Source organism: Pseudophryne corroboree, chromosome 1, assembly GCF_028390025.1.
Source record: "Pseudophryne corroboree isolate aPseCor3 chromosome 1, aPseCor3.hap2, whole genome shotgun sequence".
In the NCBI taxonomy this organism is placed as follows: domain Eukaryota; kingdom Metazoa; phylum Chordata; class Amphibia; order Anura; family Myobatrachidae; genus Pseudophryne; species Pseudophryne corroboree.
In genome coordinates, this window is record NC_086444.1 from 435,355,624 (window position 1) to 435,375,771 (window position 20,148).

General features: G+C 43.8%; 1 protein-coding gene and 2 pseudogenes across 1 annotated transcript; 1 reads left to right on the forward strand and 2 right to left on the reverse strand.

Annotated features, from left to right (window-relative positions):
- Window positions 1-901: 901 nt before the first annotated feature.
- Window positions 902-6,338, reverse strand: LTB4R (leukotriene B4 receptor). The gene is made up of 2 exons (XM_063913992.1): window positions 6,243-6,338; window positions 902-3,009 (listed from the first exon to the last, which is right to left on the reverse strand). The coding sequence occupies exon 2, from the start codon at window positions 2,989-2,991 to the stop codon at window positions 1,909-1,911; it is 1,083 nt and encodes a 360-aa protein (XP_063770062.1). The 5' UTR covers window positions 2,992-3,009; window positions 6,243-6,338; the 3' UTR covers window positions 902-1,908.
- A 10,919-nt stretch (window positions 6,339-17,257) lies between these two features.
- LOC134935421 (5S ribosomal RNA) lies at window positions 17,258-17,377 on the reverse strand (annotated as a pseudogene).
- Window positions 17,378-19,679: 2,302 nt separating this feature from the next.
- Window positions 19,680-19,799, forward strand: LOC134935430 (5S ribosomal RNA; annotated as a pseudogene).
- The last annotated feature ends 349 nt before the right edge of the window (window positions 19,800-20,148 follow it).

The window sequence follows — 20,148 nt, forward strand, 5'->3', positions numbered from 1 at the left end:
ATATATATATATATATATATATAAAGGTTAATACTTAATTATTATTATTATTATTATTAATAATAATAATAATAACAATAATAATAATAATAATAATAATAATAATAATAATAATAATAATAGTAATAATAATAATCCAACAATTTGATATTACAAATTGAGTATAGTTGAAGTGATTATGATGGGGATCAATGAGTTATATTTTTTACATTTAATTTCCTGCGTCATGACAGCAAGGTGTAAAATCCGTCTACCTGTGACATGGCTTAGTCAGTATTATTATTATTATTATTTATTTTTGTTCATTTAATTTTAAGGGAGACAAATTATTCAAAACATAAATACAAAGTCCAGACAAAGTAGAATAGGAGCGTAATTAGAATAGGAAATCTGAAAATAACAATAACAAAATACAGTACAGTATATCACAGAGCTGATAGAAATAAAATATAAAACATTTGCATGTCAGGACATTATATTATTCTATAAATAACATTTACAAGGGTCAGGACCTCTTTGGGAGGAAAAAGATTTCTAATGTACTATTCCACTTGTGCAATTCCTGGACCATGTGTCACCAGATATGCAATGTTTCCCAATATACCTGTAGGTTTGACAGACTGAGAAGTTCTTCATTCTGCTTGTTTTTGACAGCTTCTTTCCACCTTAAAAAGGTACTTACCGCATACGCTGGAGAAATGCGACTTCCACAGATTACAGCCTGAAATATATTTTTTCCCCATTTTCATTGCATTAGGACAATAATTGCATATTGGCAGACTGTTGAGGTGTAAGATGGGACAGCTGGTGCTGTTTTTCACTATCATCCACCTCAAGTGTTTGGAATAATTCTGAGGCGTCACTGTTCAATAAAGTCACTTTTCTTTAATGGTTTATTTGTGTTCAGCATACCTCTGGGTCCACTGCCCATGACCATTTCAAAGTGAGGCGGCAATTTGTACAAACATGTAAGCAGCAGGGAATACAGGAGGTAATACCCAATACACCACTTTGGCAGAACATTAATTAGAGAAGCTTTTTCTGTTCACATATATTTTGGAAAATAGTTCATTTTCATTCACATGATTAAAATAATTTAAACATGTATGTGTGCCCTATGGGTTCCAATTATAGAAAGCTTCTAATGGATGATCTGCAATTGTATTTAGTTTCTTACTTAGGGGTCTATTCATGAAACAGTGAAAAGTGTGGAGAAGTCTGCCAGTGGAGAATTGCCCATGGCAACCAATCAGCTGCTATGTATAATTTTATAGAATGCACTTTCTAAATGTTACCTCAATACTGATTGGTTGCCATGTGCAACTTCTCCACTGTCTCACTTCTCTAGTCTTTTCACTGCCTCATGAAGAGACCCCTGAGGGGCAGATGTATTAAGCCTGGAGAAGTGATAAAGTGGAAGGTGATGATACACCAGCCAGTCAGCTCCTGTCATTAAAAACCTAGGAGGAGATGTACTAAGCCTTGAAAAGTGATACATTTCACAGTGATAAAGTACCAGCCAATCAGCTCCTAACTGCCATGTTACAAGCTGGGTTTGAAAAATGACAGGAGCTGGTTGGTTGGTAATTTATCACTGTGCAATTTATCACTTTTCAAGGCTTAGTACATCTGGCCCATTATGCCTGTAACTTGGCAGTAAGTAGCTGATTGGCTTTTGCATTATCACCTTCCACTTTATCACTTCTCCAGGTTTAAAACATCTGCCTCTTAGTTCCCAAAATTACATTTACAGTAGCTTTACTTATACCAGCAAATGGAGCCTGTACCTGTTTATAGTGAAGCAGACACCCTGTAGCATGGATTGCATGATTTTTTCAAAGCATATACAGTACTTGTAAAAATAGGTTGAACAGTCTTGTAAAATAAGATAGATTTACCTCATCATTATCAATCTATTTGATTGGTGGAACAAATTTTACTATGCTCTCCACACTTTTCCAGTTCAACAGAGTCTGTGTGACTTCTTTGACTTCGGAAGACTTGTGAGATTTTACGGAAACTGGAAGTCTCAGAACCAGTTCCTTCAAAGAGTTTGGCCATGAATCCCATCCCAGCAGTCCTTATGAAATTGCCACCAGCAAAAACATACAGAATAGGATTAGCGCTGCTGCTGAGAAACGCAAGGGCTGTGACATTAGGTCTGGCTGTAATGGCTGCATCTCTTAGCTTGCCTGATGCGTACAGTTCTCCTGATACTTGAATCACATTCACCACTTGATAAGGAAGCCAGAAAAGGGCAAAAGTCACTATGATCATGATGACCAGTCGGCTAGTCTTATGTTTTGTCTGAAACTTTGCAGTACGTAACCTTACTCCGATGTAGATGTAGCAGAACACTATTACTGTGAATGGGATAACAAATCCCATCATTGTCTCAAACATATACTGAAAAATGATGTGCTTAGCCGGATTCTTATACAGGTTGTGATTTTGTGTGCACAGCCGAAGGTGACGATGATGAATAAAGAAGAGTCTTACAGAACGGTAAAACACCATGGGAATGGCCAACAGAGATGCTATCACCCATATTGCTGTTACTATGCCCGTGACAACTGCCTTTGTCCTCAGCTTCTGAGAAGTGAATGGCATGGCCACAGCTAGAAAGCGGTCCAAGCTCATGAAAGCGATGAGGAAGATACTGGCATACATACTCAGGCAGCTAATATAATGACACATCTTACAGATGATATTTCCAAATGTCCAGCTGCCCGTGGCCAGGAGATGGAGGAAGAATGGCGCTGTGAGGATTACCATGATGTCCGCCATGGCCAAATGTAAAATGAGGAGGCAGGTGACGGTACGTTTCTTCATTCGGGTCAACACTGTCCAGATGACGAACGCATTGCCTGGAAATCCGATAATGAAGGCGACTGATAGTATGGAAATGCCGAGACGATGGGATGATCCAGTAGACGTTGGTAGATAACTAGTTGAGTTTGTTAAAGAAGCATTCATTGTGGCCATTGTCATCAGATGATGCACCCTTTACTGTAAATAGGAAACAGACAATGCAGACGCAAATATAAAAATTATTTCTGTAGAAGTTTAGAATATAACATAGGTATGCAAGGAGGAGGGGTTCCAGTTGCCCAGAAACACCCCTTTTCCACAGCTTGGCCAGCGGCCACTACATGCAGTATAAAGGGCGGAATGCCCTGTGGCAGCAGATATTCCTACCTCATTGGGCCTGCATACATCTGGCATACTGTATTACATAAACTGCACTTTGTTTGGGACAGCTATAGCTTATTTCAGGCTAAGGATGCTCCTTCATGGGCTGGAGACAATCTCTCTAAAATCAGACATTTGGAAACCCCCCCTTCAGAAACCCAGAGTTTGCCCCTTTATAAGTATAGTCAAATGAAAAATATAATACACAAAATAACATATCTAATGTTGGGTACACACTGGCTGATATATTGGCCATTCTATTAAATGGCCAATATATTGCTTGCCTGTTGGCCAGTGTGTATGAATGATACTGTATGTCTGTGAATGTCATTGTTCACAGACATGTCGCGTTGGCCCTGCAGCACAGCCAATGGCCAATATAGCTAACAATATATTGGCGCATTGTCCTGTGTATACGTGCGGTCAACTGACTGCAGACACCTGCGGTGATTTACAGCACAACCAGGTGGGCGCATGTAAATGCCCGCTCAGTCTGTGACGGTAGTCCCGACGGATTGGGCAGTGTGTATGCTCAACACAGTGCCCGGTCTGTCTATAGATATATCTATAAGTGTGTACCCAGCATAACACCTGCGCAGATGTGCAGCCACTTTAAAGTCTTGTTACAAGTTATGAGCAAGTTATAGTCTATATGATTGGAATAACTGGCTACACACTAATATGATGAATTAATTACATTTTGCAGTCCCGTAACATGAAATAAGAGAAGATTTGATATACTTTGCTCTGATGGTGGGACACTTTCTGTATGTGGGCAGACCACTAATACCGTATCATGAGCGCTGTTATCTGTTGCTGGCTCTAACGTTTGTGCACAAATTATTTATATGCATGGACTAAAATGTTCTCTACTACCGTCACATTGTATTGTTGTTTAGAAAGATGAGGATTTCTGATATGGACAGTTTTCTAAAATACATTTGCGTAGTCATTACACAGTGCATGACATTTTACACCTGGTTAGGAATATTGGTGCTTTTTCAAAAGTGACAGGTATATGGCCCTCATTCCGAGTTGTTCGCTCGGTAAAAATCTTCGCATCGCAGCGATTTTCCGCTTAGTGCGCATGCGCAATGTCCGCACTGCGACTGCGCCAAGTAAATTTGCTATGAAGTTAGGATTTTTACTCACGGCTTTTTCTTCGCTCAGGCGATCGTAGTGTGATTGACAGGAAATGGGTGTTTCTGGGCGTAAACAGGCCGTTTTATGGGCGTGTTGGAAAAAACGCTACCGTTTCCGGAAAAAACGCAGGAGTGGCCGGAGAAACGGAGGAGTGTCTGGGCGAACGCTGGGTGTGTTTGTGACGTCAAACCAGGAACGACAAGCACTGAACTGATCGCAGATGCCGAGTAAGTCTGAAGCTACTCAGAAACTGCTACGAGGTGTGTAATCGCAATATTGCGAATACATCGTTCGCAATTTTAAGATGCTAAGATTCACTCCCAGTAGGCGGCGGCTTAGCGTGAGCAACTCTGCTAAAATCGCCTTGCGAGCGAACAACTCGGAATGAGGGCCCATATGTGCTAAGTTAGTGGTAGAACATAAGGGGGGGGGGGGGGGGTAATTCAGATCTGATCGCTGAGCTGCTAACTTTGCTGCCCTGCGTTCAGATAGTCGCCGCCTCCAGGGGTAATGTATATTCGCCATGCAAATGTGCGATCCCACATGTAGGCCAAGCTGCAAAAATCCATTGTGCGCAGCCTCTGCCCAGCCCAGGACTTAATCTTACAGTGCGATCACAACAGGCTGATCGGGGCCGGAGCTGATGTCAGACACCCACCCTTAAAATGCTTGGGCACGCCTGCGTTTTTCCGGACACTCCCTGTAAACGCTCATTTGCCACCCACAAACGGTCTCTTCCTGTCAATCACCTTGCAACGCCCGTGCGATCTGATTTTTCGTACCATCCCTGACCGGCGATGCCTGTTGTTGTCCGACGCATGTGCGCATTGCGTTGCATACGCATGCGCAGTTCGGACCTGAATGCCTGCTGTGAGAAAACGCACAGCAGCGATTAGTTCTGAATCACCCCCAAAGTCATAAAACATAAATCTACAGTAACACATTTTGGTAACAATAGAATTAGTTTATTCCGCTTTCTTCGTACAGAGATTTGAGAAGAGTTAACTGATACATATAGTAGATTGTGTACTGCAGAATAAACATCAATTTAGCTACAAGGGTTATTTGCATAGCTTCTAAGCACATGTAGGACTTAAGGCCCATACACACGGTGAGATTCGGGCTATGCCCGATTCTCACTATGCGACAGGGGCTAGGTCGGCACATAGGGGGTAATTCCAAGTTGATCGCAGCAGGAAATTTTTTAGCAGTTGGGCAAAACCATGTGCACTGCAGGGTGGGCAGATATAACATGTGCAGAAAGAGTTAGATTTGGGTGGGTTATTTTATTTCTGTGCAGGGTAAATACTGGCTGCTTTATTTTTACACTGCAAATTAGATTTCAGATTGAACACACCACACCCAAATCTAACTCTCTCTGCACATGTTATATCTGCCTCCCCTGCAGTGCACATGGTTTTGCCCAATTGCTAACAGAATTCCTGCTGCGATCAACTTGGAATTACCCCCATAGTCAGTATCGCAAGCACACTCAGTATGTGCTTGCGATACTGACTACAGGTATGTGCGATTTTGGCTAAGTGTCAATTTTGACTATCTCTTCTATAGAGATAGTTAAAATTGACTTGCCAGCACAGTCTATCTATTCTTGCGATGCCGACCGTGCGAGACCGCGCGGGACCGCGCATCGGCATCAAATCGGGATCGCAAGGTGACTTTCACCTTGCGATCTGCACTAACTTTTCTTACGATTTTGACTATATACTCAAAATTATAAGAAAAAATCTCACTCTGTGTACACACCATTAAATAGTGATTTTATTAATGCTAAATATTTACTGGTGCTATTGCACACTCCGCCTAGCCAATCAGGGAGACAGGTGTTTATTGCTATTCTGGTATTGGCATTTCATCAAGCTGTCACACATTAGTATTACAGTACTTACTGGTTTAGATATGATGCTGCAGTCTTCTGCCAGATGGAGATATCCTTATTATCAAGTGCAAATGTATTTATCAGCCCATTGAATATATGTCATAGCGAGACTCGTACAAAGTGTTCAGAAGCATGCCAATGCAGGATGTTACAGAAAGAACCTACAGGTTTCCTGTTGTCACAACACGTAAACTTCTGTTTTACACATAATTGCGAAAATAGAAAACTGCATGTGTAACGTTGGTAGTGATGTGCACCGGAAATTTTTCGGGTTTTGTGTTTTGGTTTTGGGTTCGGTTCCGTGGCCGTGTTTTGGGTTCGGACGCGTTTTGGCAAAACCTCACCGGAAAGTTTTTGTCGGATTCGGGTGTGTTTTGGATTCGGGTGTTTTTTTAAAAAAACACTAAAAAACAGCTTAAATAATAGAATTTGGGGGTCATTTTGATCCCATAGTATTATTAACCTCAATAACCATAATTTCCACTCATTTTCAGTCTATTCTGAACACCTCACACCTCACAATGTTATTTTTAGTCCTAAAATTTGCACAGAGGTCGCTGGATGGCTAAGCTAAGCGACACAAGTGGCCGACACAATCACCTGGCCCATCTAGGAGTGGCACTGCAGTGTCAGGCAGGATGGCACTTCAAAAAAATAGTCCCCAAACAGCACATGATGCAAAGAAAAAAAGAGGCGCAATGAGGTAGCTGTGTGACTAAGCTAAGCGACCCTAGTGGCCGACACAAACACCTGGCCCATCTAGGAGTGGCACTGCAGTGTCAGACAGGATAGCACTTGAAAAAAATAGTCCCCAAACAGCACATGATGCAAAGAAAAAAAGAGGCGCAATGAGGTAGCTGTGTGACTAAACTAAGCGACCCTAGTGGCTGACACAAACACCTGGCCCATCTAGGAGTGGCACTGCAGTGTCAGACAGGATGGCACTTGAAAGAAATAGTCCCCAAACAGCACATGATGCAAAGAAAAAAAGAGGCGCAATGAGGTAGCTGTGTGACTAAGCTAAGCGACCCTAGTGGCCAACACAAACACCTGGCCCATCTAGGAGTGGCACTGCAGTGTCAGACAGGATGGCACTTGAAAAAAATAGTCCCCAAACAGCACATGATTCAAAGAAAAAAAGAGGCGCAATGAGTTAGCTGTGTGACTAAGCTAAGCGACCCTAGTGGCCGACACAAACACCTGGCCCATCTAGGAGTGGCACTGCAGTGTCAGACAGGATGGCACTTGAAAAAAATAGTCCCCAAACAGCACATGATGCAAAGATAAAAAGAGGCGCAATGAGGTAGCTGTGTGACTAAGCTCAGCGACCCAAGTGGCCGACACAAACACCTGGCCCATCTAGGAGTGGCACTGCAGTGTCAGACAGGATGGCACTTGAAAAAAATAGTCCCCAAACAGCACATGATGCAAAGAAAAAAAGAGGCGCAATGAGGTAGCTGTGTGACTTAGCTAAGCGACCCTAGTGGCCGACACAAACACCTGGCCCATCTAGGAGTGGCACTGCAGTGTCAGACAGGATGGCACTTGAAAAAAATAGTCCCCAAACAGCACATGATGCAAAGATAAAAAGAGGCGCAATGAGGTAGCTGTGTTACTAAGCTAAGCGACCCTAGTGGCCGACACAAACACCTGGCCCATCTAGGAGTGGCACTGCAGTGTCAGACAGGATGGCACTTGAAAAAAATAGTCCCCAAACAGCACATGATGCAAAGAAAAAAAGAGGCGCAATGAGGTAGCTGTGTGACTAAGCTCAGCGACCCAAGTGGCCGACACAAACACCTGGCCCATGTAGGAGTGGCACTGCAGTGTCAGACAGGATGGCACTTGCAAAAAATAGTCCCCAAACAGCACATGATGCAAAGAAAAAAAGAGGCGCAATGAGGTAGCTGTGTGACTAAGCTCAGCGACCCAAGTGGCTGACACAAACACCTGGCCCATCTAGGAGTGACACTGCAGTGTCTGACGTGCCTACTTGGATGCGGTCACTCATATAATCCTCCACCATTCTTTCAATGGTGAGAGAATCATATGCAGTGACAGTAGACGACATGTCAGTAATCGCTGGCAGGTCCTTCAGTCCGGACCAGATGTCAGCACTCGCTCCAGACTGCCCTGCATCACCGCCAGCGGGTGGGCTCGAAATTCTTAGCCTTTTCCTCGCACCCCCAGTTGCGGGAGAATGTGAAGGAGGAGCTGTTGACGGGTCACGTTCCGCTTGACTTGACAATTTTCTCACCAGCAGGTCTTTGAACCCCTGCAGACTTGTGTCTGCTGGAAAGAGAGACACAACGTAGGTTTTAAATCTAGGATCGAGCACGGTGGCCAAAATGTAGTGCTCTGATTTCAACAGATTGACCACCCGTGAATCCTGGTTAAGCGAATGAAGGGCTCCATCCACAAGTCCCACATGCCTAGCGGAATCGCTCTGTTTTAGCTCCTCCTTCAATGCCTCCAGCTTCTTCTGCAAAAGCCTGATGAGGGGAATGAGGCTGGCAGTGTCTGAACTGACTTCACGTGTGGCAAGTTCAAAAGGTTGCAGAACCTTGCACAACGTTGAAATCATTCTCCACTGCGCTTGAGACAGGTGCATTCCACCTCCTTTGCCTATATCGTGGCCAGATGTATAGGCTTGAATGGTCTTTTGCTACTCCTCCATCCTCTGAAGCATATAGAGGGTTGAATTCCACCTCGTTACCACCTCTTGCTTCAGATGATGGCAGGGCAGGTTCAGGTATTTTTGGTGGTGCTCCAGTCTTCTGTATGCGGTGCCTGAACGCCGAAAGTGGCCCGCAATTCTTCGGGCCACCGACAGCATCTCTTGCACGCCCCTGTCATTTTTTAAATAATTCTGCACCACCAAATTCAAGGTATGTGCAAAACATGGGACGTGCTGGAATTTGCCCAGATGTAATGCACGCACAATATTGCTGGCGTTGTCCGATGTCACAAATCCCCAGGAGAGTCCAATTGGGGTAAGCCATTCTGCGATGATCTTCCTCAGTTGCCGTAAGAGGTTTTCAGCTGTGTGCGTATTCTGGAAAGCGGTGATACAAAGCGTAGCCTGCCTAGGAACGAGTTGGCGTTTGCGAGATGCTGCTACTGGTGCCGCCGCTGCTGTTCTTGCTGCGGGAGGCAATACATCTACCCAGTGGGCTGTCACAGTCATATAGTCCTGAGTCTGCCCTGCTCCACTTGTCCACATGTCCGTGGTTAAGTGGACATTGGGTACAACTGCATTTTTTAGGACACTGGTGAGTCTTTTTCTGAGGTCTGTGTACATTTTCGGTATCGCCTGCCTAGAGAAATGGAACCGAGATGGTTTTTGGTACCGGGGACACAGTACCTCAATCAAGTCTCTAGTTGGCTCTGAATTAACGATGGATACCGGAACCACGTTTCTCACCGCCCAGGCTGCCAAGGCCTCAGTTATCCGCTTTGCAGCAGGATGACTGCTGTGATATTTCATCTTCCTCGCAAAGGACTGTTGGACAGTCAATTGCTTACTGGAAGTAGTACAAGTGGTCTTCTGACTTCCCCTCTGGGATGACGATCGACTCCCAGCAGCAACAACAGCAGCGCCAGCCAGGGCCGGCAACAGAAATCTCGGGGCCCCGTACAGTGATATCTGTGGGGCCCCATCTAATTTTATATATATATATATATATATATATATATATATCTCCACACACAGAGGCTCCAGCAGGGGCTATGCTGCAGACAAGACCAGCACTCCATTCATAGCATAAAGTCATTTAATGTCATCCAAGACACGACTAGTGCAAAGTCAGCATATGGCATATTGGAATATTCTCACAAATAACATCCATGCTGGGGACATGTGTCCAACCCAGCTGTGGCTCCCTCAGTCTGTCTGTCCCCAATGACTACATGCTGCATTCCCAGCTCCCCTACCCTATGCCAAAGCAATATATACCCCTCACCAATCCACTCTTACCCCGGGGAGAGATTCACCTGCGCTGCACTTTCCACTATCCAGACCCGCACACCACACAGCAGGTACCATGCGGCCCTCACACCCCACTAGAAGAGGCCAGCACAGGGCACAGGAATCCTGCCCAGCGGAGCTGCTGCCATGTCCCATAACTACTTGCAACAGATAGGGACCCGGAATAGCAGGTACACACTTGAACCGCATAATGACTGTGTGTAAGAGGCTCCTGTCACTCTGAGGCTCCATTGTAGAGAGAGCACACCCCCTTTTTCATTTTGTACTTTTGTACTGAGCCCTTAGGGAGCTCTGGCACTCTCCACATGGCCAGCTGTCTCAGTCCTATACAGCGCAGACTTGCTACCCCCTGCCCTCCTGTTTACTCTGAGGCTGCGCCCACACCACCTACAACTCGCTGCCCTATTTGGACAAGACGACTCACATCCCTGACGGTCACTAAGTGGCATATCCTTGGGGCCCCCTCTGACCCTTGGGGCCCGGTACAGTTGTCCCCTTTGACCCCCCCTGTCGCCGGCCCTGGCGCCAGCAGCAGTAGGCGTTACACTCACGGATGCATCGGAGGAATCCCAGGCAGGAGAGGACTCGTCAGACTTGCCAGTGACATGGCCTGCAGGACTATTGGCTTTCCTGGGTAAGGAGGAAATTGACACTGAGGTAGTTGGTGGTGTGGTTTGCAGGAGCTTGGTTACAAGAGGAAGGGATTTAGTGGTCAGTGGACTGCTTCCGCTGTCACCCAAAGTTTTTGAACTTGTCACTGACTTATGATGAATGCGCTGCAGGTGACGTATAAGGGAGGATGTTCCGAGGTGGTTAACGTCCTTACCCCTACTTATTACAGCTTGACAAAGGCAATACACGGCTTGACACCTGTTGTCCGCATTTGTGTTGAAATAATTCCACACCGAAGAGCTGATTTTTTTTGTATTTTGGCCAGGCATGTCAAGGGCCATATTCCTCCCACGGACAACAGGTGTCTCCCTGGGTGCCTGACTTAAACAAACCACCTCACCATCAGAATCCTCCTTGTCAATTTCCTCCCCAGCGCCAGCAACACCCATATCCTCATCCTGGTGTACTTCAACAGTGACATCGTCAATTTGACTATCAGGAACTGGACTGCGGGTGCTCCTTCCAGCACTTGCAGGGGGCGTGCAAATGGTGGAAGGCGCAAGCTCTTCCCGTCCAGTGTTGGGAAGGTCAGGCATCGCAACCGACACAATTGGGCTCTCCTTGGGTATTTGTGATTTAGAAGAACGCACAGTTCTTTGCTGTGCTTTTGCCAGCTTAAGTCTTTTCTTTTTTCTAGCGAGAGGATGAGTGCTTCCATCCTCATGTGAAGTTGAACCACTAGCCATGAACATAGGCCAGGGCCTCAGCCGTTCCTTGCCACTCCGTGTCGTAAATGGCATATTGGCAAGTTTACGCTTCTCCTCAGATGCTTTTAATTTTGATTTTTGAGGCATTTTACTGATCTTTTGTGTTTTGGATTTTACATGCTCTGTACTATGACATTGGGCATCGGCCTTGGCAGACGACGTTGATGGCATTTCATCGTCTCGGCCATGACTAGTGGCAGCAGCTTCAGCACGAGGTGGAAGTGGATCTTGATCTTTCCCTATTTTTTTAACCTCCGCATTTTTGTTCTCCATATTTTAATGCGCACAACTAAAAGCCACCACAGGTATACAATGTAGATGGATAGTATACTTTATGGATGACGAGTGACGACACAGAGGTAGGTACAGCAGTGGCCTACCGTACTGCTATATACAGTATAATGGACCTGGTGGACACTGTCAGCAGACTGCTAAACTACTAGTATAAAAAAAAAGCCACCACAGGTATACAATGTAGATGGATGGATAGTATACTTTATGGATGACGAGTGACGACACAGAGGTAGGTACAGCAGTGGCCTACCGTACTGCTATATACAGTATAATGGACCTGGTGGACACTGTCAGCAGACTGCTAAACTACTAGTATAAAAAAAAAGCCACCACAGGTATACAATGTAGATGGATGGATAGTATACTTTATGGATGACGAGTGACGACACAGAGGTAGGTACAGCAGTGGCCTACCGTACTGCTATATACAGTATAATGGACCTGGTGGACACTGTCAGCAGACTGCTAAACTACTAGTATAAAAAAAAAAGCCACCACATGTATACAATGTAGATGGATGGATAGTATACTTAATGGATGACGAGTGACGACACAGAGGTAGGTACAGCAGTGGCCTACCGTACTGCTATATACAGTATAATGGACCTGGTGGACACTGTCAGCAGACTGCTAAACTACTAGTATAAAAAAAAAACACCACAGGTATACAATGTAGATGGATGGATAGTATACTTTATGGATGACGAGTGACGACACAGAGGTAGGTACAGCAGTGGCCTACCGTACTGCTATATACAGTATAATGGACCTGGTGGACACTGTCAGCAGACTGCTAAACTACTAGTATAAAAAAAAATCCACCACGGGTTTACAATGTAGATGGATGGATAGTATACTTTATGGATGACGAGTGACGACACAGAGGTAGGTACAGCATTGGCCTACCGTACTGCTATATACAGTATAATGGACCTGGTGGACACTGTCAGCAAACTGCTAAACTACTAGTATAAAAAAAAAGCCACCACAGGTATACAATGTAGATGGATGGATAGTATACTTTATGGGTGACGAGTGACGACACAGAGGTAGGTACAGCAGTGGCCTACCGTACTGCTATATACAGTATAATGGACCTGGTGGACACTGTCAGCAGACTGCTAAACTACTAGTATAAAAAAGAAGCCACCACAGGTATACAATGTAGATGGATGGATAGTATACTTTATGGATGACGAGTGACGACACAGAGGTAGGTACAGCAGTGGCCTACCGTACTGCTATATACAGTATAATGGACCTGGTGGACACTGTCACCAGACTGCTAAACTACTAGTATAAAAAAAAAAGCCACCACAGGTATACAATGTAGATGGATGGATAGTATACTTAATGGATGACGAGTGACGACACAGAGGTAGGTACAGCAGTGGCCTACCGTACTGCTATATACAGTATAATAGACCTGGTGGACACTGTCAGCAGACTGCTAAACTACTAGTATAAAAAAAAAAGCCACCACAGGTATACAATGTAGATGGATGGATAGTATACTTTATGGATGACGAGTGACGACACAGAGGTAGGTACAGCATTGGCCTACCGTACTGCTATATACAGTATAATGGACCTGGTGGACACTGTCAGCAAACTGCTAAACTACTAGTATAAAAAAAAAAGCCACCACAGGTATACAATGTAGATGGATGGATAGTATACTTTATGGGTGACGAGTGACGACACAGAGGTAGGTACAGCAGTGGCCTACCGTACTGCTATATACAGTATAATGGACCTGGTGGACACTGTCAGCAGACTGCTAAACTACTAGTATAAAAAAGAAGCCACCACAGGTATACAATGTAGATGGATGGATAGTATACTTTATGGATGACGAGTGACGACACAGAGGTAGGTACAGCAGTGGCCTACCGTACTGCTATATACAGTATAATGGACCTGGTGGACACTGTCACCAGACTGCTAAACTACTAGTATAAAAACAAAAGCCACCACAGGTATACAATGTAGATGGATGGATAGTATACTTTATGGATGACGAGTGACGACACAGAGGTAGGTACAGCAGTGGCCTACCGTACTGCTATATACAGTATAATGGACCTGGTGGACACTGTCAGTAGACTGCTAAACTACTAGTATAAAAAAAAAGCCACCACAGGTATACAATGTAGATGGATGGATAGTATACTTTATGGATGACGAGTGACGACACAGAGGTAGGTACAGCAATGGCCTACCGTACTGCTATATACAGTATAATGGACCTGGTGGACACTGTCAGCAAACTGCTAAACTACTAGTATAAAAAAAAAACCACAGGAGTGTTTTTCAGGCAGACAAACGTATACTGGTGGTCACTGTCAGCAAAACTCTGCACTGTACTCCTGCTATAGCTGCTCCCCAGTCCCCACAATTAAGCAGTGTGAGCACTCAGCACAGATATATCATGCAGCACACTGAGCACAGATATGGTATGGAGCGTTTTTTTTCAGGCAGAGAAGAGAACGGATAAAAAACTGGTGGTCACTATCAGCAAAACTCTGCACTGTACTCCTCCTAACAGCTGCTCCCCAATCCTCCCCACAATAGTAAAATAAACAAGCAAAGCAAAGCAATCAGATCAACTGTAGTGTCTCGTATAAACGGAGAGGACGCCAGCCACGTCCTCTCCCTATCAATCTCAATGCACGTGTGAAAATGGCGGCGACGCGCGGCTGCTTATAGAATCCGAATCTCGCGAGAATCCGACAGCTGGATGATGACGTTCGGGCGCGCTCGGGTTAGCCGAGCAAGGCGGGAGGATCCGAGTCTGCTCGGACCCGTGTAAAAAAAGGTAAAGCTCAGGTGGGTTCGGTTTCTCGGAAACCGAACCCGCTCATCACTAAACGTTGGTAACATTAATATGAATCGTTTTAATCTTTAAAATGTTTGCATATAAAGGTAACTCTTATTGGCAAATCTAATGATAAGAACTGATGTCAGAAGCAGCGTTGTAACATTTCCCTGTACAGTGTAGACGTACAGTGATGTTCCTGATCGCACACCGGTCTGTATGCATCCAGGAGCGTAACTAGACTTTTGTGGGCCCCATAGCAAAATTTTGAAAGGGCCCCCCAGCATTCTGCAAGGACGAAAGTGGGGTTGGAGTCTAAAAATCAGAGGGGGAAGGGTCTAACAGCAGAGGGTGGGACCAGACAGGATGGAGACTGAGGAATCAGTGTGTATTAGAAAATGCACCAAATCCTTACATCATTCTGTCAACGTTTCGGTGCCAACATGCACAGTCGTCAGGACATGTAACTGCATCAGTGAAGAGAAAGTAACACATACAACAACTTTTCTTCACTGTATGCAGTTACATGTCCTGACGACGGTGCATGCTGGCACCGAAACTTTGACAGAATGATGTAATGATTTGCTGCATTTTCTAATACATTTTTTGCAACTTTAAAAAAGCTCTGAGTGCCATCCCATATATTCTTCTATGTATGGCGGATACACCATGTTGGATTGCATATTGAGTGCCTGACCTTGCGTGTGTGTGTGTGTGTGTGTATATATATATATATATATATATATATATATACATATACATACACACAAAGGAAAATTAGAGGAGCGCTTCATAGTGCAATATGTTTTTTATTCACAAATACATAGTAAAAACAGCAGGTATCAGAGTTGAGCTTTTCCTAATACCTCAGAATTCCTCTGAGTGGACTCAGATTACAACTTGGTTTGAATGAAATCACTCCTGGTGTCACCTCCAACAGCCGCCGATATAGCATCAGGCCCCTGTAACTCATGCCGCCAGCTTCACACCACGGACCTCAGCACGCCGGGACACCGCTGCTCTCAGCACAGAGGGGAGACGATCCAGGACTCAGCGATCACGTCACCAGGCCACGCCCCAACGTGTTTCATCATAAGACTTCGTCAGAGGGATGGCCTTGGTGACGGGAATCAGTGCACGTATTACTTAGCTACAAAATATGTGCAGTTTCTGAATAGATACACTTATACCAGTTACAGACATAAATCATTTTTTTTAAAAGCATACGGCTTAATCAACAAGACAAGAATAAATATCAAAACTAACTAAAACGATAAAGAAGAACATGGAAGAGCTTGATTCAGATGATACTGCAGTGGCTCATATTATCTTTCCAATTCATATAATAAAGCTTATTTACCAGAATTATAGAAGAGAAAGAACTTTACAAAATAGGGATGACAATAGAGACTACATATCTAGGAACCCATCGACCAGATGGGAACAACCAAAAAAGTGGAGACGACAACCCTCCACTGGTAATTATAGAGACTATACACATAGGAATAGATGTGAGGAATTGAGACAGATGGATGCTGAACCTGAGGTTTTTTTAGAACAGGGAGGCTACAAAAGAAGAACAATGGAGGCTGCACAAAAAGGCAGTTACACTCCGACAGGACAAAAAAGACGATTCAATGAAAGAGAGGGAAGCGAGACACCAAAAAGAGAATCAAAAATGAGAAATCTGAAGTAGATGAGTTAGATAAAGGTATATTTAATATCTCTAAGGTAACACTATCCAATATTGAAAAACAAGTATTGAAAAAGGGTTTATCATATGCACCCTCGAACTCGGTAAATAAATTTATATATAGATTTGAATCTCTAAATGCGAAGGCTTACGCTAAAGAGACACTTCTTGCGTAAATCAGATGCTCAGAACTTAATAAGGAGACCGCACTGGTTGTAATAAATAGATAATAAAATGTTGCGATAGTTATCTCCCAAATGAAGCCAACTTGATAATATGCAGGGAAATCCTATATTAGAGTACCCCACACATATTAGCAAAACAAATTTGCATATTTTATGTGCTAGGGTTTTACTGTTGGCGGTGCTCCCCTAGAGCCTGAATATAACACAATATTAACAGAGGAAAGAAACAAATGACTCTATTTGGGAAGCACTCTTGCTTTGGAAGATGAGTATATTGTACCCCAGTACACTGAATTTTTTTTTTTATAGAATAGTAAATCTTGTACTTTCTAGATTAACAGAGTTCCTGCTGAGAACAATGATTAAAATGCGAATTTATGTGCAATATTAACTTATCCTTTTATTAAATCCTGGATAAAGAGTAGTAAACTGGTATTTGCTATGTATTAAGCGTGTGCTGTGGCAGAGCCCCCTTGAGTATTTCGTAACAGGGAACACTATTAAATATGAACCCTCATTCAGCCTGCATATATCACATTGGAAAAATAGGTAGACGCAGGGAATTAAATCATTGGTTCATTCCGATTCCGAAACGCTTTCCCAATTTTTTGTGGATAATCACAATTGAGTGCCCTCGAGGATTCATGTGTGTCTTTATGGGCAATATTATCTTGCAGCACCAGGATGTTCCCAGGTAGTCTCCTATCCTGGTACTGGTCCGGCCTTCCTATGCTTGGCTTCCAAGTTCGGAAGGATTTGGGCTTATCCAAAGGAGTATGGCCGCAAGATAGTCCTCAAGACACTCCTCCGCCTATCGGGCTTATCTTAATGGGATAATATTAGGTAGTGTTCCTCATATATAGAAGAGGACTCTATAGTTCTATGTTTGGAACTAGCCCAAAATCATAGGTACTTTCTGTATGTTTGAGGCAGGTAGTGCTAGTGACAGATAAGACCAATTTGCTGTCACCGTTTCTCACCTCTGCTTTTCATCCATCATACCATTGGGCATAGGGTGGAGAATTAGAGAGTGAGACACAAGCATAAGGTCTGAAGAAAGAAGATCAGAGCAGTCTGGGGTGCTGCGCCTACTTGTAAGACTCTGTTGCAAAAAGCCTTGCAGAGCCTGTACTTTGGTAGGTCCGCAGCAGACGACACGCTCTTGAAAATGTACTGAGGATTGACAGTTTTTGTTAAAGCAGTGAGCCTACAGTGTATCAATATTTCTATGACACATACACCTCATTTGACATTTTAAGCAGCCAATTTTCTGTCACCAATTACTGCACAGATTCAAAAGACACCTGCATCTATTTCAGATTATATCATACAGAAATAACCACTGTCACAGACACTATAAATACATCCATCTGATAACTTGGTTGAATACTATGTTATTGTCCATGACAATCAGAATAACCATTCCTGGTCAGATACATTTATTGCAGACCACAGCAATCAGAATGACCGTTCTTGGGAGTGGTAACTCACAAGTGCATTCTATTATTGCCTGATATGATCTTGCAATTGCACAAGTTAAAAGTATCAGCCATGTGTCTGTCCGACGATCTCTATTGACACATAGTTACTAGGTACACAGATGGTCAAAATATGTAAGCATACATACTAAAACCATATGGGTTTGTTCCTCCCAATATATGTATGTATATAAAGTATGCTTTTAAATATTGGTGACGTCCGTCAGCGTGTGACCTCCTCCCGATCTCGGGTGGTGTGTGTAACCTATTAGGTGTGATGCGTGTATAGTGCTGGTACGATACCCTTTATAACCTTACTGTCACCATATGTAGGTCTGTCTGGTGTGGATCTGGCTGGAGTGGTAACTTGTCTGCCCACGTTCTCGCCGCTCAGCCGAGCGGACTGCAGCAAAAAGCCGGTTCACTCTGTGAACAAGCTTATGCGAAACGTACGTCAGAGGAGAAGCGCCGATCACGTGGTGCGCACACGTGATCGGGTGAACCGGCTTTTTGCCGCAGTCCGCTCGGCTGAGCGGCGAGAACGTGGGCAGACAAGTTACCACTCCAGCCAGATCCACACCAGACAGACCTACATATGGTGACAGTAAGGTTATAAAGGGTATCGTACCAGCACTATACACGCATCACACCTAATAGGTTACAAACACCACCCGAGATCGGGAGGAGGTCACACGCTGACGGACGTCACCAATATTTAAAAGCATACTTTATATACATACATATATTGGGAGGAACAAACCCATATGGTTTTAGTATGTATGCTTACATATTTTGACCATCTGTGTACCTAGTAACTATGTGTCAATAGAGATCGTCGGACAGACACATGGCTGATACTTTTAACTTGTGCAATTGCAAGATCATATCAGGCAATAATAGAATGCACTTGTGAGTTACCACTCCCAAGAACGGTCATTCTGATTGCTGTGGTCTGTAATAAATGTATCTGACCAGGAATGGTTATTCTGATTGTCATGGACAATAACATAGTATTCAACCAAGTTATCAGATGGATGTATTTATATTGTCTGTGACAGTGGTTATTTCTGTATGATATAATCTGAAATAGATGCAGGTGTCTTTTGAATCTGTGCAGTAATTGGTGACAGAAAATTGGCTGCTTAAAATGTCAAATGAGGTGTATGTGTCATAGAAATATTGATACACTGTAGGCTCACTGCTTTAACAAAAACTGTCAATCCTCAGTACATTTTCAAGAGCGTGTCGTCTGCTGCGGACCTACCAAAGTACAGGCTCTGCAAGGCTTCTTGCAACAGAGTCTTACAAGTAGGCGCAGCACCCCAGACTGCTCTGATCTTCTTTCTTCAGACCTTATGCTTGTGTCTCACTCTCTCATTCTCCACCCTATGCCCAATGGTATGATGGATGAAAAGCAGAGGTGAGAAACGGTGACAGCAAATTGGTCTTATCTGTCACTAGCACTACCTGCCTCAAACATACAGAAAGTACCTATGATTTTGGGCTAGTTCCAAACATAGAACTATAGAGTCCTCTTCTATATATGAGGAACACTACCTAATATTATCCCATTAAGATAAGCCCGATAGGCGGAGGAGTGTCTTGAGGACTATCTTGCGGCCATACTCCTTTGGATAAGCCCAAATCCTTCCGAACTTGGAAGCCAAGCATAGGAAGGCCGGACCAGTACCAGGATAGGAGACTACCTGGGAACATCCTGGTGCTGCAAGATAATATTGCCCATAAAGACACACATGAATCCTCGAGGGCACTCAATTGTGATTATCCACAAAAAATTGGGAAAGCGTTTCGGAATCGGAATGAACCAATGATTTAATTCCCTGCGTCTACCTATTTTTCCAATGTGATATATGCAGGCTGAATGAGGGTTCATATTTAATAGTGTTCCCTGTTACGAAATACTCAAGGGGGCTCTGCCACAGCACACGCTTAATACATAGCAAATACCAGTTTACTACTCTTTATCCAGGATTTAATAAAAGGATAAGTTAATATTGCACATAAATTCGCATTTTAATCATTGTTCTCAGCAGGAACTCTGTTAATCTATAAAGTACAAG

Excerpts from the sequence above, each read along its gene's own strand:
- LTB4R (XM_063913992.1), bottom strand. The coding sequence starts at position 2,991 with ATGACAATGGCCACAATGAATGCTTCTTTAACAAACTCAACTAGTTAT.